The 25837-nt window shown below is 37.9% G+C and overlaps 2 protein-coding genes across 2 annotated transcripts in view; both read left to right on the forward strand.

Moving 5' to 3' along the window:
- The first annotated feature begins 172 nt into the window (after positions 1-172).
- LOC116504510 (protein BTG1-like) lies at positions 173-2430 on the forward strand. The gene is made up of 2 exons (XM_032211546.1): positions 173-530; positions 1082-2430. Exons 1-2 carry the CDS (start codon positions 413-415, stop codon positions 1432-1434), a joined length of 471 nt encoding a protein of 156 aa, XP_032067437.1. The 5' UTR covers positions 173-412; the 3' UTR covers positions 1435-2430.
- A 21256-nt stretch (positions 2431-23686) lies between these two features.
- Positions 23687-25837, forward strand: part of IPPK (inositol-pentakisphosphate 2-kinase) — a 33934-nt gene continuing 31783 nt past the window's right edge. Inside the window, exon 1 of the mRNA XM_032209096.1 lies at positions 23687-23991. Within this exon, the coding sequence (XP_032064987.1) occupies positions 23911-23991 (81 nt within the window). The 5' untranslated portion in view covers positions 23687-23910. The remainder of the gene's footprint in view (positions 23992-25837) is intronic.

A 25837-nucleotide genomic window follows, 5' to 3' on the forward strand; every position in this document is an offset into this window, starting at 1 on the left:
GCACGGGGAGAATTGGAGATAGCGGCTTCCTTTTGCAATGCCCGGCCAATCACGAGGCGGTGTGTCATTTCTCGCCCAATCGGGAGAGGTGCTTTGGCGTCCGCCAGACGGAACCCCAGTTTCTTGTGATGTAGCCGCTTGCCTTCACCTTCATTGGTTGATGCTGGTCACGCCCTCCCGCCGTGTGTGGAGGCGGAGGGGACGGCCGCTCATCGTCTGTGTCTCCCGATCTGTTTACTCCTCGCGCTCGGCTCCCCAGCGGCGGCTGAGTGGGTGGCGGCGGCGGCGGCTGCAGCAGCTGAGCCGGCGGCGCCGATCGGCAGCTGGGTCACCCCTCCCTTCCCCCCGCAACATCTGCCGCCTTCGCCCTTCCGACGCAGAGAGAGCGAGCGAGAGTTGCCCGGGGAGAACCATGAAGACGGAGATTTCCACGGCCGCGGGCTTCATCACCCGCCTCCTCAGGACCCCCAGCGGCATCGGCGACGAGGAGCTGCGTTGCTTCAGCGAGTCCCTCCAGGAGGCACTCCGAGGTGAGGCTGCGGCGAGTGGTGCCCGTCCAACCTCCCTCTCCCCTTTCCGTCTCTTGCCTCAGTGCTGCCGCCGCCGGGACGAGCGAGACGGAGCCCCTCAGCCGCTGGCACCGCTGTGCTAAGCCCAAAAAGGACGTCCGTCCCGTCCGCGGTGCGACAACAACCTTCCGAGGCGCCTCTACCGGGGATCCAATTCCCCGAATCCCGCCACCTCCTGCTCCCCTTCGCGGCCCTCGGGTCTCTTTCGCCCTTTCACGGTCGGCGTCTCTGCAGCTGCTTCGGGTGCTCTCCGCGCTCGATCCTCCCTCCCCCCAAATCCTCCTGTCGTTGGCAGGACCCTCCTGGGCGTCGGACTTAGCCCAACGGCTTTTTCTGATCGACCGGATCGGTTCTTGCAACCCTCCGTCCCATGATCCCTGTTTGCGGTCCCCTGCGGGGTGGGTGGTGGGGGTGATCTGTTTGGGCTGATTCCGAAGTGCCTCAGGGCCGGCTGTGCAAATCTGTAACTCTTCTCCCGTGGTCCTCCCCCCCCCCTTTGTTCCTCTTTGCAGATCATTATAAGCACCACTGGTTCCCCTTGATGCCCTCCAAAGGCTCTGGGTACCGCTGCATTAGGATCAATCACAAGATGGACCCCTTGATAGGCAAAGCAGCAGGCATGATTGGACTAAACCACGAGAGACTCTTCCAGCTCCTGCCCAGCGAACTAACTCTCTGGGTAGACCCGTTTGAAGTGTCCTATCGTATAGGAGAAGATGGGTCTATCTGCGTCCTCTACGAAGGCCCTAAACCAGCCATGAAGAATGCCAAAGCTCTGGAGAGCAGAAGCAGCTGTAAAGAGGAGTGGAGAATTGGCAGAGCCAGCCCTTCCAAGAACTACAACATGATGACAGTTTCCAGTTAAAAAAAAAAAAAAAAACATTCCCTGTACAATGATGTATGTATGTATCCCACTTTGATAATGATGTTAGATGATGTAATTGATATGTTGATTTTCACCCCATAGTCATTAAAGTTGTAGTACTACTGCCAAACTCTTTGTTTTGTGGCCAAGGGCTAATGTATAAAAAAAAAACAGTTCTTTTACATGTTTTCTGGATTGTATACTGTAAATGAAATTGTACAGTCAATGCAATTGTTTTACAGATTTATATTTTGGAAAAAAAATCCTTGGCTATTTGTAATAAAAATGAAATTAATTTCATTTATTTTTTATTTTTATAATGCCTTTTACTTTACAATAGCATTCCTACATCATCATTGCACTTTTTGAGCAATAACAAGGGGGTGGACATAGAAAGAAAAGAGAGGGGGGGATGTAGTTGGGCATTATACACTTTAATAAGAGGGATTTTTAAAACTTAACCAATAATTTGGCTGCACAAACTATTGTATTTGGGGATGTAAATATCGCTGTGCAAAACAAGTATACTATGATTAAATATCCAGGATACTTTTTAAAGTTCCCCCAAAGTTATCAAGCATGAAATTTGAATATTATAGAAATTTGCTGAATGGTTTATTCTTGCCACTTTGGTCAAAATCTATTAAACATTTTAATGTTTTCATATATCCAACATATATTAAATTTAACAATTATTCAAGCCTTCAAAATATAATTGTGAATGCTTTCTTGGGATTAAATTGTCTAAGTTTGTTCCTTTCCAAACCTAATGACACTCAGCAGCTTACATGAATGGAATTTCATGTCAATTAAAACTTTTAGAATCCCAAAAGCTATAAAAAAAACCCCTCCTAAGGCCTTTGTCATACCAAGTAGAGTTTGGTTTTGTATGTAATGAATACGAGCATTGTAGGTTGTTAAACTCTCTAAATTATCTTAATATGTCACATTACCAAGGCAAAAGGTGCAGTTAAGGAACAAGTCTGGACAGATTCAAAGTGACACGTAGAATGAATAGAAAGTGGAATCTCAATTGTTTTAGTAAATACAAACTCTGCTTAAAATGGAGATCTCTAATAAAATCAGTTTAATAAACTGCATAACATTTTAAAATATATCATGAATATATTAAAATCATTTTAACTTAAAGATATATTGAGATTTTTTTTTTCTCCAATTGCTTGGTGATTTGTTTTCAGAAGTGGTATGCCATTTTCACCTTCCTGGAGCTGAGAGAAAGGCCAAGGTCACCCAGTTGGCTTTGTTTATAGCCAATTGTCTTACAACCACTACACCAAACTGGTTCTCAGTGAGTTTATTGTCTGCCTTTGAAAGCAGCTGTTTAATTTACAGGGAATGGGTTTGTTTCTTTCTTTTTTTTTTTTTGTTAGTGCAAGTCAGTAGTACTGCATTTTGTATTCCAAATTCTGGTAAGTCCATAAAACTTACGAAAGTTAAGTTTTTGAATGCCACTGAGTCAGTGTTACCACAGAGATCCCCTCTAGGATCATCTCACTCTTCATGCCCTCCAAAAGGACACCCATGATTGCTATAATTGAATCTATCAACCTATATATACATCATTCTACATTATACATATACATCAAGCATAAATCATAAGTGAAAATATATTCTCCCAAATTCTGTGGTAGAAACCCAGAACCACATAAAGTCCCAGAATTAAAACTCAAGAATACTGCTTTTTTTCTTTCCTCTTTCTTCCTTCACTCCCACCCTGCAATTACTGTATATTGTTCCAAAACTGAAAGTTTACAGAACATGTATTAGCTACTACAATCATTTAAATTATTTACAAATATTTTTGGAAGATAAAAATTATATCAAGAACCTTTGTTTGAATGTATTGCTGTTTGTTCATAGTATGCCAGTAACATACATGCTGAAGTATTCTAAATAAACCACTGAACTACTTCTGAAAACTAGCCTTCCAAGGGACTAGCAGTATTATTGAGCTTGCCATGGAGAAAAATAATCCCTATTTTCTTATGTCAAAATGGAAAATTCAGGCTAGCATTTTCTTAGCAGTCTACTTGGGGGTGGGGGGAATGGCTTTCTGCAGCTCCATTTATTTTTCTCTTGCCAGTCAGCTTGGCTTTCCTCCTAGCAATGGAGGACACTTGGAAAGTTCATATAGTGCAGTCCTAATCACCCATAAGCTATCAGGTGTGATGTTTAATATAAGTGTATAGATATTTTATACATTATGGGTATATGAAGTATACATATATACTAGGGATTTTTAATCTTGATTTTTTTTTTTGCTAACAAGTCATAAACGTTATTTTTACTTGGTTTCTAACATGTAATTTCTGAGCCACAGTATATTATTATTTATACTAATGCATAATTCTTCATATTTTAAACACTATTTGATTCCTTAGATATGTAATACAGGCCTGGAACCTACCTATCCTGTGGCTTGTTTGCTGATCTACCTCTCAGTAGCCCCTCTTGACCTATGACAACTATTTCTGAACAAACTTGGCTGTAGAAATGCCTGTTACCAATTTCATGGTGCAAAAATTATTCTGCCACTATCATTTCACATGTAACTGCACTAAAATACTTTCAGTTATTTGGAAACATAGATTTAAATAATGCATTATTACTAAAATGTAATTTAAAAAGGGTATTCAATAAGAAACACATCACATTAAGTTTACTCACAATCATGCTTACTGTATACTTGATGCATGTAGAATGATGAATGTTGTGTGAAAAAGGAAATGCTACTGTACATTGGAGCCCAAGCTGTTCTAAATATGTTGCTTCCCTCTTTTGTCTGTCTTGCTCTACCGGCCCCAGATGTCAAAGTAAGCAAGAAATATAAAAGGCTGTTTTCTGTACTGCAAAATATACATTTAAAATAGGAGATTATTTTCACTTTAATAGGCTTTTTGAAAGTATGAGAAAAAGAAAAAACCTCCACACATAATAGGCAATGAGCCAATGATGCAATGTTAAGTCTAAAGGAGAAAAAAGATGTACCTGGAAGCAAAATGTTTTCATTACAAAAAAAAAACATACTTGATTATTTTGTATCCTTCCACATCAGGTATATGCAGGTGTACTTTAATGATAACAAATTAACAATAACAATATAAATAGCAATAGCAGTTAGACTTATATACCGCTTCATAGGGCTTTCAGCCCTCTCTAAGCGGTTTACAGAGTCAGCATATTGCCCCCAACAACAATCCGGGTCCTCATTTTACCCACCTCGGAAGGATGGAAGGCTGAGTCAACCCTGAGCCGGTGAGATTTGAACAGCCGAACTGCAGAACTGCAGTCAACTGAAGTAGCCTGCAGTGCTGCATTTAACCACTGAGCCACCTTGAACATTATATCAAAACTATAATTAAAAATGAAGTACACAAACAGTAAAATAAGCCATTTAGCAAATTTAGTAAAAATCACCATATAATATTAAAAAGGTCTGGAAGAATACAAGTTTTTGTATTGGTGGTAGAAAAACAGCATGCTTCACTGTGGCAGGGGGAGGGCAGGATTCACATACCAAGAGCTGTATGCGAGGGCGTGAATGACCCTTCCTTGACAAGGAGGTAGATACAGCAGGGCCCCCAAGATCGACCTTTTTCAACCCTGGCAAGTTTAGGATGTGTCAACTTCAAATCCCAGAATTCGCCAGCTGGAATCCATCTGTAAGATGGGACCCAAAGATGAGCTTTTGGGAGAAAGCCTGAGACAGCAGCAGACACAAGAGGAACTTCAGGCAAAGGAAGTGCCATGGGAAGATTAGAAAATAGCTGAAAATCCCTACCAGTAGCTGAACTAAATGAGAGCGCTGAGATACTGATCGTATTAGCAGGAGAATAGACACTAAGCACTGAAACACCATAGAAGAAGGGAGTCTACTACATTGGATAGGAACTGAGGTAGACTATACAGAGAGGCCTCAGAGCAGAGGTGGTATTCAGCAGGTTCTGACCGTGGCAGGGGGAGGGCAGGATTCACATACCAAGAGCTGTATGTGAGGGCATGAATGACCCGGTTCTGGAGAACCGGTAACAGAAATTTTGAGTAGTTCAGAGAACCAGTAAATATCACTTCTGACTGGCTCCACCCCCATCTATTCTCTCCCTCCTGAGTCCCAACTAATTGGGAGAAAATGGGGATTTTGCAGTATACTTCCCCTGGTGTGTGGAGGGAATGGAGATTTTACAGTATCCTTCCCCTGCCACGCCCACCAAGCCATGCCATGCCCAAGCCACAGCCATAGAACCGCTAGTAAAAAAAAATTGAATCCCACCACTGCCTCAGAGGAGTCCAACGGATAATGGAATGGTGTAAAATGCAGTCTGGAACAGCATATCCTAATGGTACCAAGTATTTCCTGGCATTGTGTATAGAAAGACAATGTATGGGATAGACCCCGTTAAGTCCATATGGGAGATACCACAGAAAGTTGTAGAGAATAACTTTCTTGGTAAGATCATGTGGGAATTCCAGACAGGCAATGAATACTGGCCAATGAACCAGTCATCACGATAGTAGAAAAAGGACCAGAAGACAGCAGTGATGATAGCTAAAACAGTGCCAAGTGACAGCAATGTCAGGAAGGACTATGAAAAACTGAAGAATACTGAAGGAGGAACCACCATGTGGTGTATTCAGAATTGGGCTGCATGACTGGCTGGCTGGAGCACGTGTGCATGCGCACAACACAACTTCCATGAGTAGTGGACCAGGGCGGGCACTTGTGTGTGCTAACTCAGACTTGCATGGTCCAGTTCTCCCCTGCCCCCAGCTGGGCCACCCAGCTACAAAGGTTGGGGACCTCTGAACTAAGGCACAGAACCCTCCAGCTTCCAGGACTGGAAATTGAGGAAAACACACACACACGTATGTGTGTGTGTGTATGTGTACACACACACATATATATACTGTATGTGTGTATGTGTGTGTGTATATATATGTTTATGTCTGCATTGTTCTTCCTGTGAAAATTAATGATTGACAAATGTTCCTCTTTCCCATATTGTTGTTCTATGAAATAATAGCAGAAAATAGCAGAAAATAACCTGAGACCCCTACCTCCATTCACTCCCAGTTTGAACAGTAATCTGTGATACCTCATTACTGATAGGTTTGTTTTTTTCTGGAGTATGAAGGAAATCTTATATTTCTGTGCCATCCTTAGACTCCATGGTCCACTACAGTTGGAGGTTTAATTGTTTGGAATATAGATCAGAACTTTTCTTGTGATGCAGTGGTGGGATTCAAACATTTTTACTACTGGTTCTGTGGGCGTAGCTTGGTGAGCATGGTGTGGCTTTGTATGTGTGGCTTGGTGGGCGTGGCAGGGGAAGGATACTGTAAAATTTGTATTCCCTTGCCACTCCGGGGGAAGGATACTGCAAAATCCCCATTGCCTCTCAATCAGCTGGGACTCGGGAGGCAGAGAATAGATGGGTGCGGGGCTAGTCAGAGGTGGTATTTACTGGTTCTCTGAACTACTCAAAAATTTCCGCTATCAGTTCTCCAGAACTGGTCAGAACCTTCTGAATACCAACTCTGCTGTGATGGTATCAGGAGGCAGCCCTGTTGAATTCATATTAATAATAAAATATTAAGAACTGTTCCTTCTATTATATCTTCAGTTTCCCCTCCATTGCAGTTTCATCTATGAGGGAGAGGGGGTGATTTAAAAATGCAATAAATAAATAAATTATAACTACCTATCATATATAGTTTGTCTATACAGTGTTCTATTTAATATTATGTTGTCACTAAGGAGAAGTTCTGTGGTTGGCCTGAAAAAGAATTTAAAATATGCATTCAATAAATATCCAGCCAATGTTTTCATCAGCCTTACCCAATTTGGCATTCCCCAGATGTCTTAGGACTGTGTAAATAGGAATTCTGGGAAATGCGATATCAAAACAAGGGCAGAGTTTCATCTATAGAAAGGGTAGTTAAAAGAATCCTTAAGTACAAGAACTGATAATATTTTTTAGCAAATGGCGTTTTGAGGCAATTCTTCAAATGTATGTAAAGATAAAACTTAAGGGTCTTGCTGGATCTGATTTGTATAGCATTTCAAATAAATGACTGCAAAACTGTTTATATCACATACTTGGTAAAGCTAGAATGATCAGACCTGAATTGCAAAAAGTTAATCTATCACTAAGTAGCACACATTATACATTTCTGTGACTCCTTTTTTGCCATCTAGTGTTCAGCCATTCTTTTGTATTTGTATTCATTATAATTCATATATTTTTTAATTTATATCATTTATATAATTTATGTTGTCACTTCACATTGCATCAGAAAGTTTGTAGATATATAAGCATGTTAATGGAAAGCCAATTCTACGGTATATTGCCAGGGGTGGGAATAAAATTAAATAATCCTTTTGAGTACTAAGGGGAGAAAAATATCTCAACCACTTAAGTGTCTTTTTTTGAAGGGTCAGTACTGGTCTTTCAAAAAATAAGGCTTTGTAAATGTTTACATCTGACTCATTTAAAGGAAGCGTGTAAGTGGTACTGTACTGCCGTCTCAGCGTGTAGAAATTTCCCTTATATGAAGCTTCCTCTGAGGTTCTCTTGCAACTTGTTGGCATCAGTGAGAAGAACATTTAGAATAGATTTTTGTTATCGGTCTTTTTGCCTATTCCCTCCTTTTTGTTCCATCACATTCTATTATTTGGATATTTTCCTGATGTTAAGCTTACTACATAGGAGAATTTTGAGTCTGCAGTGCTGATTTGGACAGGAGGGCTCAATTTTTGTCTAACACCCATTTACAATTGAGTTATGTAGAGCAGTGGGCCCCAACCTTTTGGGCACCAGTGATGAGTTCCATGGAGAGAGGTTTTCCATGGACCAGAGGGGGCGTGGTTTCATGTGCTGCCTGCATCCTGCAGATGGGGCTTCACTTGTTTGCGCGAACCATTTGCTGGCGTGTCATAGATCAGTGACAGTCCATGGATCGGGACCCTTGATGTAGAAGCTGAAATTAAGAAAGAATGTCTCTCTTAACTCATAAACTTCTTCACGCAGCTCCCCTAGTTTCTTTGTTGGTTTGTGGAATATTCTTTAACTAATCATGTACATCCATAATTGTGAGGAATGATACCAGTCATTTTCCAATATCTCTAGAAAATAGAAGGTATGGGGAGTCTGTGTTAATGAGAAAAGTGACATTGGCTTCAGCCATTTCTCATTGAGAGCAACTTTGTATTTACTGGATCAAAAGCAGAGTCATATAGTGAATCACATTTTGTGTGTTCCTTTTTTTTAAACCAAAAGAAAACAAAAAATCTGGAAGCGAGAAGGGAGAAAAATGTTTCTGGCATATGCCCCATCTGCAGTGAACAAGTGCTGTATTAAGATTCAGGAAGTTTTGGCAAAATAAATACTTAGTTTATGCCAAGTGCATAAGAACTCATTTGCACTGGGTGGGTGGGTGGGAGCATTTGCCAGTGCTTGCTTCGTTTAACATATCTGGGGAACATACCTGGGGAAAAACACTGAAAAGTTAAAAAGTTAGTTTTATGAGTTTCAAGTTACTTCTAAGCTACTTTAATTCTTAGCAGATCAAAATAATTTTTCATAATTAATCTTTCTGTTAAAGGAATGGCTGGAGTTTCCTTCCTTCCTTCCTTCCTTCCTTCCTTGCTTCCTTCCTTCTGCATAAACGACATAATCTTCCCTGAAATTTTAAAAAAAATATTCTGGATCACATCCTTAAAACTGTACACCTATAGTGACATTATGATCGCAGTTCTAATGCAGCTGTAAGAATAGTCCATCTATCTTGCAAGCCTGAAGTGAAATACTAAACTAAAGATTTAAACTAAATAACTAAATATTCTTTATTTGACTATCACAATACAACTCTACTAAAACAGATTTCTTTCGGGAGAAAGAGAATGGGCACAACAGAAAGAAAGAAATTGATTTAAGATTTTCTTAAATTTTAATTATTTATGTATATTTGTATATTGCTTCATCTGTATCACAAATTACAGTACGTTTCTATTTACTCTGTTAAGTTTTGTCCTCTGTTTTTGGACTTTCTAGAACATTTTAGGGGGCGACTTGGAGATGTACTTCTATTGTTAAATATTTCGTAATAATATTAATGTGTTATACTTTATTTAAAATGACAAAACCAACTAAAGATATGAATTGAAATTGTTGGGACTAAGTGATTAAATTTGATATGCAAATTAACATGCAAAAAATTCTTTGGGGATGTTAGGATCTGGTAGTTCTTGTTGCTTTATGTTCAATGCCTCTACCACTATTTTTCCACAAATTGGTGAAATGGGAGGACAGAGGGAAAAGAAATACTATAAAAAGAGAGGGGGGAGGGGAAGGGGGGCTAAAGAATCTCAATATGAATGCTTTGGACAACTGCAGTAGTTCCTGGTGAATTTTCTCCCTCTTGTGTTTGATTTTATGACAATTTTTCTCTCTGTGCAACTGAATGGTTGAAAATCTCCCAGAAGCCTCCATTTTTAGTTTTGGGGCCTAAACAAACATTAAGAAAATAATCTGCGGCTGCTTCCAAAGAGATTGATGTGGAAACTCCCATTTGGTATCTCTATAACATATATTAAAACAATGAAAGAAAGAGCAAGATAAAGTTACATCTAACCTAAACATTTAAATATAACCAGAGTATAAACTGAGTAATTATTGTTAAAAAAGGCAGAACCTAATTTTGGAAAACATATATGTGCAACAAAATTATTGTGACTAAATAAGGTTGGCAGAATTTTCTGCATTACTTGCGAATTTCAGCAACATTAGTGTAGTTCAAAGCCTCTTGAAATTTGCATCTTTCTGGGGTTTTTTCCTGTGTTTATTTTTAATTCAGTGCATCTCTTCACGGATGAAATATACTGAAAACAGCATGGAGCCCACTTACGATCCACAGCTGTTGTGTTGAACGATTGTTTTGTTGAATACAACTCCTCCCCCTTGGTGCTTTGCTAGAATACATATATTTGAAGAACTTTATCTACACATCAGTAGCCCAGTGATCTTAATAAAAGTGCTTATATAAGTGACACCTTTATTTCATTTGATTTATTTCTACAATATTTTAGGGTTACAATAGTTGAAAAATTGTGATATTCATCTCTATGTCAACAAATTTCCATCAAAACAGAACTTTGTGGACCATCTTTGCAAACTCCTGCAGTCTCAAATTTGGTCTGAAGTGTTCTCCAACACTTAAATGTCACAATTTATCTTCTCAGAAGAATGAAATAGAAGATTTCCCTTTCTTTAGTTTCCCGAGCAAGAAACAATCATGAAAGGTTTCGGTTATATTGCATCTTAGATGGAATTACTATTTTCATTTATTTAGCTTAAGTTTGATATTGAGAATGAGGAATGGGAACAGGCTTATATCACTCTTAACATCAGAGCTGTATGTTTTCAGTTTTTAGTCATATCTATGTAACTATGTGAGACTTGTACACTGAATAACACTGCTCTCATGCCAGAACTCAATACCATAGGAGTTTAGAACAAAAATGGATTTTGCAAAAGGAAACTGAGTATTTGATTTTTATCTTTTTTTATTCCCTGGGGCTTATGTGTCACACTGTTCTAAAAGACTCTGAGCACATACAGTCTTTCTCACAGTAAGAAGCCTAGAAACAAAGTAGCATGATACAATTAAATTACAAATTCAGTCATTCTGACGCTCAAGGAACACTCAAAATTATAAACAGAAAAGAAACCCCACTGACGCTCAAGGAACACTCAAAATTATAAGCAGAAAATGCTAAAGGAGTCCACTTCTCAAAACTATTTCAAGGGCCTCTAGAAAAGTCATCTTTTAAAGGCTTTCCTAAACCAGAAAGAGCAGGGAACAGTCTAATTTCAGAGGTCTGCTGTCCCCCCCCCCCCCCCAAAAAAAAGGCTGTCAATGAGAAAGATTATCTACATTTCACTGGACAGTAGTGCTTGTTGATTCTATCTTCTTCCACAGGAATTTTATATAGTAACATGAGCTGGTGCAGTATGTCCTAAACTGCCAAGTATAAAAATATCATCATATGCAAAAATTTACATGCCTGAAAAATATTGTTGCAAATAGCCCTAAAGCTGTGTCTGTATTTTGATTAGGAAAATACCAAAATAAAGAAACATGAAACATGAAAGATTTTAGTTTATCCATAAACAGAAATTAATTCTAATTAAAAAAATATTGGTAAAATGAACAGTAATATTCAGGTAATTAGAAGTATTTCACAGTAAGAAGTGCAGACATTTAAACTTATTGGTCTTTTTTGCAATATTTTTGATTGCCAATTCAATTGATTTTTTTTTTTTTTGTTAATAGCATTTTGAAAGACAATGGTAAATCAAAAAGCAAGTACATTTCCAAGCCAATGAAAGAGAATATTTGTAGCTCAGGGTTTCCAAGATTCATGTTGGTTGGGAGAACTACTTTTGCCATCTTTATATAATGAATTGAAGGGAGTGAATGAGTACTAACTTCAAAACTGTCAACAATTAATATTTAAATTGTTCTTAATGAAGAGCATTTTTCTGGTTTATTTGTGATCTGTTCATGATATAAAATAAAATAGTTCATTTTACTACTATAACTTTTATTGTTTTGAAGATTTTATTGTTTTGAAGGGATTTTGTCCAATGAAATTCTTTGCTTTTCTTGTTAAATTTATCTGCATAAAAAATCAGCAACTGTATAATGGTGAGTTTCCCATAAATTTATTTGTATTTCTTTTGTAGAGGTTTCTTTTTCTTTGAAGGATGCTTGCACATAGCATTCAATCTTTTTAAGAACGGATGCTTATTATTTGTTTACTTAATTTATGATATTGGCCACCCAACTTCAATGGATTCTTACGTGTATTGCGGTGGAGTAGAGAAGAGAGGATGGTAATAATCAAAATATTGTTTAGAACATCTCAAGATTCACTACAAATAATATTTGTACTTTTGCATTGTGTGTTTGCCTTCAAATATGATGTTTTCATATAACATATAGAATTTTCCAAATAATAGTCCAAGAGAAATAGTTATAGTAACATGTTGGAACAAAAACAAACTGTGTGGCCTCTTGAAAAACACTATATTTATTATGGCATAGGCTTCAGTTCATCACAATATAAAATATTAAATTAGTTGGATACAGTACATTAAATTAGATGGATGCAGTAAATGGGCAAATAGATAATTTGTTGGCAGGATGTAAGCAGTAATGATAATGGAAAAGAAAAAGAAAAAATACAGAGGATGACACTTACATATATATAAAATCATGATGTCATAAGAAATGGCAGTTGTTCAGTAACCTTAGTTAATCCCCCAGTTGAGTCAGATCTAAGTAGCATTTGGAAGGGCGACCACCAGGATATTGCAGAGCTTTGTCTAGTCTGAAAAAAAATCCCCAAAGAGTTGTAAAAATAAAGGTATGGTATACTTTTCATTAATAAATATTCAGAAATGTATCCATATACTTTCCAGGAGCTATATAAGTTCTTGTAAATCTTTACAATTACAGGTTACAAAAGAAATACTGGAGATAGCACATATATTCTGATACTGAAAAGCAAATTCATATACGTAGCATGGTTAGAAACAAATCCTATTGTTGGAGAATTCTGAGACCAAACAGAAAGAAAATAAAGACCATTTTCCCACACTCTGCCTCAATTATACATAAACTATATTAGGTTTCTTTCCTACAAGATACATACATCTTTTTACAAGTAAATTTGAATTCTGTTGCTACTTACTCCTGCTTAAATTCAGCAGTAGCAATAGTCTTATATACCACTCCAGGGGTGTCAAATTCTTATTTCATTGAGGGCCGCATCAGGGTTGTATTTGACCTCAGGGGGGCGGGGGGGGGCATGGCTAGCTCGACGTCACTCATGTTGGGGGGGGGGGGCTGTGGTGGCCCAACATTCTGCCAGCAAAAATAGGCTCTTGAGCTCTGTTTTCAGCTGCAACAGCCTCCTGCAATCCTCTGCCACCGAAAACGGAGCTCCCGTGTGGTCCTCATGGGCTCTATTTTCACTGATACAGGTACTATGGACTGGTCCTTTGCTGTTTCCAGGGTGGCCCTGTGGGCCAGATCTAAGAATCCGGCCCACAGGCCTTGCATTTGAAATCCATTGAACTGCAATTTGCAGTTTGAATCTCACCAGGCTCAAGGTTGAGAGACACTTTCGCAGTCTCTGTCTCTCTCTCACACACACACGCACACAAAGACACACACACCTACCTGATATTCTAACAAAAAGTTATTAGAATAGGTAGGGATGGGTGCAGTTAATACTAGGGAACTACTGACCTTTTACACTGCTTGTAAAGTTTCTATGAATCAGGGACTGGGAGGGGACTCTTTTAGAAATAATTCCAGTATCAAGGCTCATAACAACAATGTTCTAGTTTCCTTTCCAGTTGTAATCTGGAACAGAGTATTATTAATGATCAACACTGATTTTGAAGGCACATTTGGCATGCAAATTATATTTCCTTTTAAAATGTTGAAGCTTAGGTCAATGGAAGTTCCTGTCCTATTCAGCAAAGTTCTCAGATAGAGTTCATACTGAGGGAGCAATGGATTAAAACAGTGCCACCAAATTAAACCCTCCATTTGATAAAGTATCAGTAGCTTCATTCCCATGGACCGATACCATGGCTAAGAAGAAACCAAAACTTAATGCCATAACAATTTGTTACATTTTTAGGGTGCCCCCAAATTATTAAATTACTATATCTGGTAACTTTTAATAGGTAAAATGCATGAAATACATGTTATAATGGAAACCTACTATTCTTCTAGCCACTAGATGGTGCTTTCTTAAAAAAAAAACCCAGCATACATACAATCAGTGGCAGAGAAAGGTGTTGAAAATATTTTTCCTTAAGGAAAATGTCCTTGTGGTTTATAGTTTTAATCACTGGTTTATAACCAGTAATCTAAGTAGGAAATGAGATGTTTTACTGGAAGTTAATTCTTTCAAAATTGTCATAAATGATTAAAAATAATAGCAGAACGTCTATAAAATATATGTGTTGTTCTTGGGACAAAATAAATTGTATGATTCTTTCATTAATTTACTTGCAGGAATCACTATAGAGTTGAAGAATCACTATAGAGTTGAATCACTATAGAGTTGAATAGAGTTGAATAGCATTATAGAGTTGAATAAGTGCAAGAATTTTGAAAAAATTGTATATTGTTGTATTAGTGTAGTTTATTATAGTGTAGTTGTTTTTTTACGAAGATATTACCTAGCTACAAATAGTTGGAATTCCCTGTTCCTTCTTTAAGACCAATACAGTTATAGTTGCTTTTTTAGACAACATATAGAGTGATACTTTAGCCACATATGTTGCACAATTCTCAATTTAAAACAAGGTAAATAGTTACGAACAGGCTATAGGACAGATAATAGGACAGGTAAATATCTATTTATACCAACCCATGTCAATGTAATTATATAATGGAAAGAGAGGAGAATGTAGCTTCCAAGATTAAAACATTCAAACAATGGATCAGAAAGACAATTCCCAACCTGTAAAGGGAAGGAGGCTAATTTTAATTGTAGGTCTACCTTAGAGCTGTCTAAAATGAAACTGTAGTATGACAATGGGATCTATTTCACAGAAGAAATGCAGAATTGTTGGATGTTATAACCTTTTTAATCTTGTAGCTGTACTACAATTATTCTTCTGAAATTAGGCTAGAAGAAAAGTCCCAGAGAAGGGGGGAGAAGAACTAGAGAAGGAAAAAGATTACTGTCAGAGACAGCATTGAACTCCACTGTTCATAAACAATCTCATACAATGAAAAACCCCTGGACAAATTACACATCAATGACGTGAGCAGAAAGCTGGCTTAAGCCCGACACCATACAAAGCTAAGTAGGGTATTTTGAATGCATATATTTTTATGGAGATTTGTTTGGATTCAAAATGAGGGAACTGCAAATGTAGCAGGCATAGACATTTGTAGTCAAATACTGTAGTCTACAGTCAATACACTGTAACATCTCCTTTGGCAAAAAAATAGCAACTTCCAAACATTTTCTTTAATTAATTAAGAGCTTTTACCTTTATTTCATGCAAGTATTTCATGCTGAATGTGTTTTAAATGAGCTTTCTCTGATCATATGCAGTTTGGGAGAAGTGATAAAGTTATTTAGGAAGGTAGACAATGGAGTTGGAGGAAAATCACAAGGGTCATGGTAACACATTGTCTTCAGTGAGTACTCAATGAGCATACACTATGCTAAAACATAAATCACTGTTCAATATTGATTTGTCTTGTTTATTTATAATGCGTATTTAATAAGTCAAATATGTAATCATATAAGAAGCAAATATGGTAAAGTAATATATCACTCTTGGTAAGTATTGTAAATACAAGGACAAAGACATTCTGATTTTTACCGGTACTTTTATTATGAAAATCCATAGTACTGTTTTTCTTGGAAACAAATAATGCATTTGTAGACTTAAGATTTGTGGTGTTTCTATGCAACTTAATTCTCCAGTTTATTGCTATATTATGAAATTCTTACAGATAGGCAACTGCAGACTTACTAATATATTGTTCTCAGTTGCTGATTAGCTAAAGTGAAGATTTAAGCTTATCAAAGTGAGCTCTTTAATTGCCTTAAGGTTTAATGGTCATAGTACAAAAGAGACACAAAGACCTTCTGTGGGATTATTTATGCTAGAATAGTTCTTAACGTTTCTGTTTAGTCTCCTTAATGGAATCCATTGTAAAGAAACATTGTGGTATGACTATTCTATAAAATTATATAAATAAATAGATTTAAAACAAATATCTAACTTATAGACAAGGATGCACAATATGTTTTGTGCTGCTAAAAACTTGAAGAAAATTCATCTAGTGCATGTAGTCACTAATTGCATACTAATGCACCCCCTGAAGTTTTTGTATCTTAAACAATATATTTTCTTGGATCACAAAAATGCAATATCCTTAGTTCCATTTCCCCCCTATATTGCCCACAATACTCTGTGCAATCATTTCACATGACACTGAAGTTAAACTATACAAAATCAGGTAAATTTAATTAACATAAAAAGAACTCTGCTGGAGATCTTAGACCTGACATTTTGTTTTTACAACAGATAAGGCAATGCCTGTAGAAAGTAGCTAAATGTGAGTGCCTGTTTTTCAGCAACTGGTAGTAAAAGGTTAGAATATAATGAAAAAAACATCCAGTTAATTTGTCCTGTAGCCACTGATAATTGTATAGTCTAAATATTTATAAACCACCAACCTTCTATTTAAAACTATTCAAATTTATGCCAACCTTTACATTTTCCAGTAGGGAATGCCTAAGTTTAGCAATTCATTATTTGAAAAAATACTTCATTTTGACATTCTTTCTCATTCAGCTCAATCAGGTGACCAGGGTTTAGTATTTTAGAGAGAAAAATGTCTACCTAGTGTTGTTATGTCAGACCCAAACATAAAATGTGAGTAAAATGTAATCTCTTTTACTAACCTTTCAAACACTGCAAATTTTCCTCACATGAATTGTTTTCAATTTCTCAACCATTTCAATGACCGTCTTCAACATTTTTTCCCTAAATTATCTTTTCTGAAATGCACTAACTTGAATTGTACACACTTTTTCCACTATAGTTGTACCACATAATTTTGGGGAATCATTGGAAATTTTTTCACAAATTTATTTTTCAATTCTTTCCATCTACGAATCCCTCCTTTTTAAGAAAAGCTAAATCGTGAGTAATTTGAAATATAATGTGTGTGATTTCTTGGAATCCAATCTTGAATAAACACATCTAAGAAATCTTAAAATAAAAGCAGTACTAAATACTTGCAAGAGTTTTGGTAACAAACAGGTCAAACTCCTGCCTGCCCTAACTGTTATACAAAACCATTAGAGATCCATGAATAGTTTAGCAACAATTCTTTTATTGTATCAGATCTCTTTCCTTTGTCCTTCCTCCTTCCTGGTCAATTGTTTGGAGTTGCAATTTTTGCTTAAAATTCTGATTTATTACTGACAATCATAATATAAGATATCTAAATGTGATTGAATGAACTTCCTTTTTGTCTACTGAGACTTGAACTTTGGACTGCTGTGTGGCACTCTATATACCATGTTATCTAACCTCAGTAGTGATATTTAAAGTACTGCACCACAGATCATAAAACTGAGCAGTCTTATAGAACTAATACAACTTTTCAGTGGGATGACCCACCATTAACTTTTCAATTGTGACATTTTCTAAGCCAGTTTTGTTGGTTGGCTTCTAATTCAGTGAGTATATTTTTGATAGAAATGTGTATATTGAAGTAAATTTTAAAGAAATTTACATAGTATAATCCAAAGACTCTGTAGAAACAGTAAATATTATTTTGGAAGTTTGGTGTGTTTCTAGGCATAAGTAAAAGTACAAATCCACCAAAACCAAAGATAGTTTCCCTTAATTTGAATTAAAACTCTAATTTGTTTTATTACCCAGTTATATGAAATTTAAACTTTTAATATGAACTTGAAAAATGTAGTGAAGTTTGACTATTCCCTTTTTTCACAAATAACAGTAAGGAGCAAAGACACAAGAAATTCCTGTAGCTTATTCATAAAGATTTTTAATAATGGCAACAAATGTTGGAAAGCAGAATTTTGCTCAGAGAAGCATTATAGAAAAGGAGTCTTTCACCTTTTCTTGCTAAGTTTCAAAACTACAAATAAAAAGATTAACAGCCTACAAGGAACAACCTACTTATATTCTCCATGTAACAAACCTAATGTTGCTGATTTATTGTTAATATGAAATGATATTCCATTTTGATGCAGTCTTTTGTTTTCCAATTTTTAATATTTTATATGAATGTACAATATGCATAATGAGAATGTTTAGTAAAACCTAAGGAATCTGATATTCTGATTTAAATATTGATGGAATATGTGGCAATCCTGGGAGAAAAGTTAAATTCTTTTAAAAGTACTTGGGATCAAATTGGCTGAGATTTCAAGATCAAACCTGTTCACGGGGTGCTAAGTTGAAATGATTTTAGACTGGAAGGCAATCATCAATTTCTAAGCAGTAAAGATACGTACAGAATGGGACTAATGGCAGCTAGGGCTTTGCTTATCTGCTGTTGAACCACAAAAAAAGCTACTAGAATTTTATATATTTGGTCCAATTTAGAATTAGTACTGACTGCCAGGATGTTTCAGTCATTCCCACTTTTCCTACTAATATAAAACAAAGATTCTAGTAGAGCAACCCAGCCGCATCCCCTATCTTTATTTTTGCATGGAACTATTTCTATGAAATTGCTTTGGTTGTTTTGTTGCTCAAGGAGGGATGAAGTAACAGAGAAAATTTCTGGAACCTGATTGAACAAAGCTGAAAGCATGGAAAATATTTAGGATTTCTTCAACTCTGAAACATAATTAATGTTGTTATATATTTCGTATATACTCCCACAGATGACTTTAGATTCAAGCTCTATCCTTAATTCCTATTTATTTACTTCCTCACATATTCAAGATATCTCACTGCACTCCTTTTCAACATATCATGTAAACTGAATTTTGTCATTTTCTGGAGTTGTTCTTTTTAGGGGTAAATTGCCAAGTAGCACATTGGCTACAGGTTTTACTAAACACTTTCAATTATAATAGCAAGGTCCAGAATGCTTTGGAAGTATAACCTCAGTTAGTAATAGAAATATATAATGAGTGCACTGATAAAATACCACACATATCCAAACTCAACTTGTAAGAAATTTACACATTAAATTATGGTCCTTCAATTGAAAACAAAGAAAAAAAACCCAAAATGGTTCTTTTAATGAGCCCAATTAAATTTATGCACTTTTGTGGCTTGCATTTCTCTTTCAAAATGAAAATATAAAATTTTGTTACTTTTGATATTTAAATTCAGGGTTCAAGCCATTTCCTGGAGTTGCCTTATGATATGTTTTGGAAGCCAACTGATTCACATTCAAAGACTATGTAGAGCTGCCTTTCAAATCTATAATGCATCAAGCAGTGCTGCAACTTCTCATATCAATCTGGTGGATGATCACAGGAATCAGCAAAATTCCTGTGGTCATCCACCAGATTCCTACGTGGCTAACATATATGTCTATAGCATACATTTTCATTGATACAATAATCACACATTTGTTATCAACATAATATTGTCACTGTAAAGTAACCATTTATAAATCCGTCCAATCCATTAAGTGATAGAAGACACTAGAATGCTGATGAAGAACTACTTTCAGGTGCAGTCAAGTAGATTTTGCCCAGAATTCAATTAAATTGAGATACCTAAAAAAAAGCCTGTCATATGAATTTGGAATAATCCTACAGCCTTATTTAGTTTTACTTATATTATTTAAAGAAAGCAGTCAGTCCTTATAGCAGTCATTTGAAAGTGGATATATTAGGATTTATATTTTCTAACATAGATGGTCTTTGGTTAAGGACCACTTGTTCAGCAACTATTCAAATTTACAACAATGCTGAATGAATGAAACTTATGACTGGTCCTTGAAATGCAATTGCAGCATCCCAATGGTTACACCCAGATTTCCAATTGTTGCAGAATCCTGTGCTCACGTAATCATGATTTGCAACCTTCCCTCCAACTTCCCAGTTAGTGGGGAAGCGGGCAAGAAGTCAAAAGTCGCTGTCATGTAGAGCCCTTACTTAACAACCTCAAGTGATTTGCTTAACAATGGTAATAGGAGACTGCTGAAACTGCCATTGTTAAGTGGTATAGTCATGTAAGGTTGCACTTTATGACTGTATTGTTTAGTAGCAAAAATTCCACTTCCAATTACTGTTATTAAGTCTACCTGCATAATAAAGCTCATTTAGTGGACCCTTATTTAGCAAATTTTGGCAACTGACAAACTGCTATAGACATCATTTCAAACAATAAATTCCATTGTAACGGAAGTAGACTGGATGATTCACATAAATTAAAATGATTTAAATAATGATATGTTTATGCAACTGGGACAATTCACATAATTTGCTTGTTTTACATCAAAGTGTAATTATTTGAAGTAGCACAAATTGATGCAAATTATGTCACTTGCATAATTACATAAATGACCTAAAGTGTCTGAAATAATGTACACTCGGATTTACAGAGGAATTTAACATGTTAAATATGATGGAAGCCCCTCTACTGAAATGAACTATTCACTGAATTTTTACTGCATACAAATAATTTATTAAACAATGCCAAAACCGGGGTTCTTTTAACAATGATGTCATATTGGAGCTGTTCTGAACTGTTTGTTTCATTTTTTTTTAATTTTCCATTCCAGGAAGTGAGTCATAGTAAGGATAGATGTATAAGCAAAGGGCAATTGTTGGGAAATATTTAACTTAAAATAAATAAAGCACTTGGAATTCTAGCAAACTGCTGCAATATTTTGGCCCAAGATCAATTTCTGAACAGGTTTAACTGTGCAGTTGCTCAGGAAAAAAATTAAATACACTGCTGAAGAATGTGGAACAAAATTTACAATCAGCTGTCTTCTCCCTAATTATGGCAATAATTGAGTAAAGCCCCTAGCTGTTCCCTTTTGGCTCCTCTTGACGATAACAGTAGTGCAACAAATCAAGTGCTAAAGACACATATTTGCTTACAATTCTGATTATAAGATGCTAAGAATCATTCTTTCAACGGAAAGTTAAATGAACCCTATGTGTTCCCTGATATGCTTATGTCACATTGACAAATCAGGTAGAATAATGGGGCAGAACACAGTAGCCTGTTTATGTAGGATCATCTGAATTATGAAAAATATTAACTTAACATGTCTTGTAACTTAAGCCCCTTTGAACAACCATATCCAAAGCCCAATTATTTTTATTATGAGATCAAAGGATATGAATTAAATCAATTTATAGAAGGACATAGTTCTTTCATATAGAATTGTACATTGTTTCCACAAATTAGAAGCCTTTATTTTTCCCAAATAATTGCAAGTAGTTATTAGCAGAATATTTTGTAATATCTACTGTATATACTCGAGTATAAGCCTAGTTTTTCAGCCCACTTTTGGGGCTGAAAAAAGCCGCCTCGGCTTATACTCGAGTCAGTGAAAAATTTGCCCGAAATGGAGGAGAAAAAGGGGCGGGGCCATGCCGCTGGGTGACACTCGTGAATGGCCCAGTGCCCCTGAGTTTCCCCTCCCTCTGTGTCAGTTTGCCGCGCAGCGCGCACCGCACCATCCCCCCTCCTCACGTTCTAATGTAATGCAGGGCTGTCTTACGATTCCCCTTCCTCCCCCTCCTGCCGCTCTGCAACGATGTCCCACCTCCTCCTTGTTATGGCAAGCAGCCACATAGCGATGTCCCACCTCCTCTGGTACAGTGATCCAATGATAGGAATCACTGTGCCGTGTGTCATAGGAGGCGGGACATCGCTCCCGCGGCTGCACGGGACATCATCATCACAGCGGGACATCAGCATCATGAGGTGAGTGAAGTATTTCATTGAATACACCGCTAGTTTACTGTTTTTCTTTGAAATAAATATTCAAAAACATTATTGGTATCTATTTTTATTTTTGAAATTTACCGGTAGCTGCTGCATTTCCCACCCTAGGCTTATACTCGAGTCAATAACTTTTCCAGTTTTTTGTGGTAAAATTAGGTGCCTCGGCTTATATTCGGGTCGGCCTATACTCGAGTATATACGGTATATCTTCAACAGCCAAATATGCCATTTACAAATTACCCGTATTTTTTTGAGTATAAGACACACCAAGATTTTGAAGAGGCAAATTAAAAGTTTTTGCACTTGCAGACCTCCCAAAAACGGCCCTTTTTCACGAACCCCCCCCTTTTCAAAAATAGGGCACGTATAGCCTTTAGGAGTCTTACAGAGTACTCCTGAGGGCTGGGGGGGGGGGCAATATTGAGCAAAAAATGGCCTGACAGATTGCAACCCCTGTGGTCCATCTTGTCCAACAATCTGTTTTCACAGCAACCTATCAACTTCACAAGGATGTCCATTAGTCTTCCAGCAGATGGCCTTCAGAGGCAGTAACACTGCCATCAAAGCTAACAGTCATCATCCCATAATTTCCATGAATTTGTGCAACTCCTTTTTGAGGCCAGCCAACGTGGTAGCCAGCACTATGCATCTTTATTTGCATCAAAGGGAAAAGGTTTAGGATAAGCATTTTATCCAGCTCTTAACTAGATTAAGAAGGAATTATAGCTTGAGGCTTCTGGCATGAATGCCAGATGTTCTAATGTTGTTGTCATGTTTTTCCTAAATAGATCGAACCAGTGCCTCACATATGCACATATGTGAATGCCTCACATATGAATGCCCATCTATGTAAAAACCAAGTTTTTTCTGAAAAACAACAGTACACTGAAATTTTATACTGAAACGCTGTTCTTTTATTTTGCGGCAAGCAAAATTTCTCTTTCAAAATTTGATTTCATGTTAAGTGTATGCATCATATTCATTAGCACTCATATTCACTAGAAGGAAACGACTTTCTGGTAAAGTTGTCCAGAACTGCTATCAAACAGATCGTGTGTGTCTTGATGGACAAAATGCAAGACTCCATGTAAGACACCTTCACATAGTGCCACAACTTAAAGTCTTGTATATCAAGTGGGTCCTTAAGGGCTTGGGGTTATTGATGCAGCTCAGATGCTTTTTTACAATTTATTGTTACATTCTCTAAAACTCTTAGAAAGGGACAACATTACACGAATAGCATCACGTAGCAATTTATACTTGCCCATTCAGATATACATTCCAATGAGCTTTATCTGCGTTAAATTCTGTGCCGTGTCCATCTTCACTGCTGGTTTAGTTTATGTTGACTGCATTATCCTATGACAAGAATAAAAATATGAACATAGGCAGTTAATGAAGAAAAACAAACCATTACCCTTTCCGAGATCACCCCACCGTTTAAAATTAATCCAATTGCTCGCTATATTCGCCCAATATTTTATGCGCATGCTCAGTAAAGCTAGCGAAGCCGCCTTATTCCGCCCCCCTCCAAGTCAGAGGATCGATTGCATTTTTTTCAACAGGCCATATCTTTGCGACCACGGCGGCGGAAGCTTCTGCCCTCATTAAAGATGGCTAGGCAAGGAAGTCCCACCCCCTTATTCCTTGCACTATTATCGTGGGTTGGTGACTTCCACTTGCCCGATGGCGGAAGGTGGAACTTCCTGTTCTGACCGGGGCGCCAGCTTAGTCTGTGGTTGACGACCGGAGTGGTTGACGACCGGAGTATCGGAAAAGGTGCTCTCATTGCTATTTGGGTTTGTGGGCGGGCGTAGAGGAAGGCGATAAAAGCCGCGCTTGTAGCCGAGGTGAAGAGGAAGAAGGAGGAGGAGAAGAAAGAAGAACGAGCCGGAGGAAACCCGCCCGGAAACTGAAAGAAGGTGCCATTGGTCGGAGGATGGAAGCGGAGAAGATGGATGAGAATGAATGGCGATATCACGGGGAGGGCAACAAGAGCCTCGTCGTCTCCCACAGACAGGTAACGGCGCCGGGGGGGGGGACCCCGCGCGCTGCCCGCCGTCCGCCTCGCGCTTGTCTCGAGGCGGCGGCCAACGGCTCTCTGGTTTCGGGTAGCGCTCCGCCCCTCCTCCCTGCTCCCCCCCTCCCCGTGGCTCCGTCTCTGCTCCGGACGGCGGTCCTACAGTCACGCTAATGGGGCCAGAAGGAGGGAGTCCTGTCAGTCCCGGCCGATCCCGGTTTTTCCTGGGGTATCTCCGCCCCTGCCTCTCCTCCCGGCCCACTAGCGTGACTGTGGGACCATGCCAGAGAAAGCTTCCCTCCTGCGCCCCTCAAGAGTGGCCGAGCGCCGTTTCCGCTGCCCCCCCCCCCCCCCATTTGGTTTGATGGGAAGTCGCCGGGCAAGCTCTGGCCGCCCGGCTCTCGCATGCTTCGAACGGATTTTCTGCCTCTTTCTGCAGTCTTGCAAAATGCAATTTGCGGGAGGGTTTTTAAAAAAAAAAAAAAAAAATTCGGTTTTACTTTCCCTAAAAGAAATGCAGAATTGAAGCAATATTTGAAAACGGTCAGCGCGGGAGGCAAACTGTCATCGGTTTTGGGAAAGTGTGTCTTGGGTCTCCTTCATACCCAGAGGAACCGCAATAGAGTAGAATAGAATAGAATAACAGAGTTGGAAGGGACCTTGTAGGTCATCTAGTCCAACACCAACACCACCCCGCCCACCCAAGCAGGAGACCCCACACCATTTCTGACAGATGACAGTCCAGTCTCTTCTTGAAAGCTTCCAGTGATGAAGCTCCCACAACACCTGGAGGCAAGCAATACTCCTGATCTAGATTAAAACATTTCACCTTTGCCTGGTGTCTGGAAAGTGAAGTTATGGTCCATCATAAGTCCAGAGTCTTTAATAATTCTTACCGGAATTATTCTTGGAAAAACTCCTAAAGTTGTTGTAGAAATACTAAGCTGAAAGCAAGTCCTTCAAAGTGCCTGAGTCATACTTTTAAAGCAACTGCATTTGACATCACAAGCTAAATATGTAAGGCATAACACTATTCAAATGATCTTGTTTGGATCAAAGTTTCTCTATCCAAAAATATGAAGAAAAATACTTTTTATTGAAAAGTCAAAATAATGCATAGGCCCCTGTTGGAACCTTCTGAGCCCTGCCATATCAGGATTTCATTCTTTGGCACCTTCTCCTTTTTTCTTTTAAGAAGTAATGTACTGTAGAGATTAATGTCTTGGGTTTAAACAGGCAGTTTGCATTTTGTCAAAGTACAAAGAATGCTGCATGACTTTTGACACATGATTACATCTCAGCTTAAGAGGTAAACTATTTCTTAAATGAGGGGTTAGCCAATAAATAATACGCATTAAAGGATTCCTGGCATTCTTATAATTGTGTCTTTTTTCAAAAGACCTTCTTGAAACAAATGTGGGACAAACATGTACAATGTGGCTTTTGGAATTCTTTCCAGTCCTGTTATCGGCAATCACCTATAGTTCATTCTCGGTTACAATGTCTCTCTATGCTCCCCTCATGTTGTATCTGTGTGGGATGTGTGCTTTGGGAAACATGGGGAAGGCTGCCTATGATCTGCTCATGTGTCTGGGAAGAAGGAGGGAAGGGCTTAGAATAACACTCACCTATTTTTGGAGCCATTGCCCAATGGCCTCTCCCTGAAGCTTGCACTGAGGGAACTGATTTTTTTTTCTCTGTAGGAAAGATTGGCCCAATTTTTGAACCTGATCTTTGAGTTCTATTCTATTTAGTTTTGGGAGGTTATTGTTGGATGTACTGATAGAAGGTTTTCCATATATAAATTTTCTTTCAAATACTCTTTTTGGTTATAAAGAATAAAAAT

The sequence above is a fragment of the Thamnophis elegans genome, chromosome 2, assembly GCF_009769535.1.
Source record: "Thamnophis elegans isolate rThaEle1 chromosome 2, rThaEle1.pri, whole genome shotgun sequence".
Taxonomy (NCBI): Eukaryota; Metazoa; Chordata; class Lepidosauria; order Squamata; family Colubridae; genus Thamnophis; species Thamnophis elegans.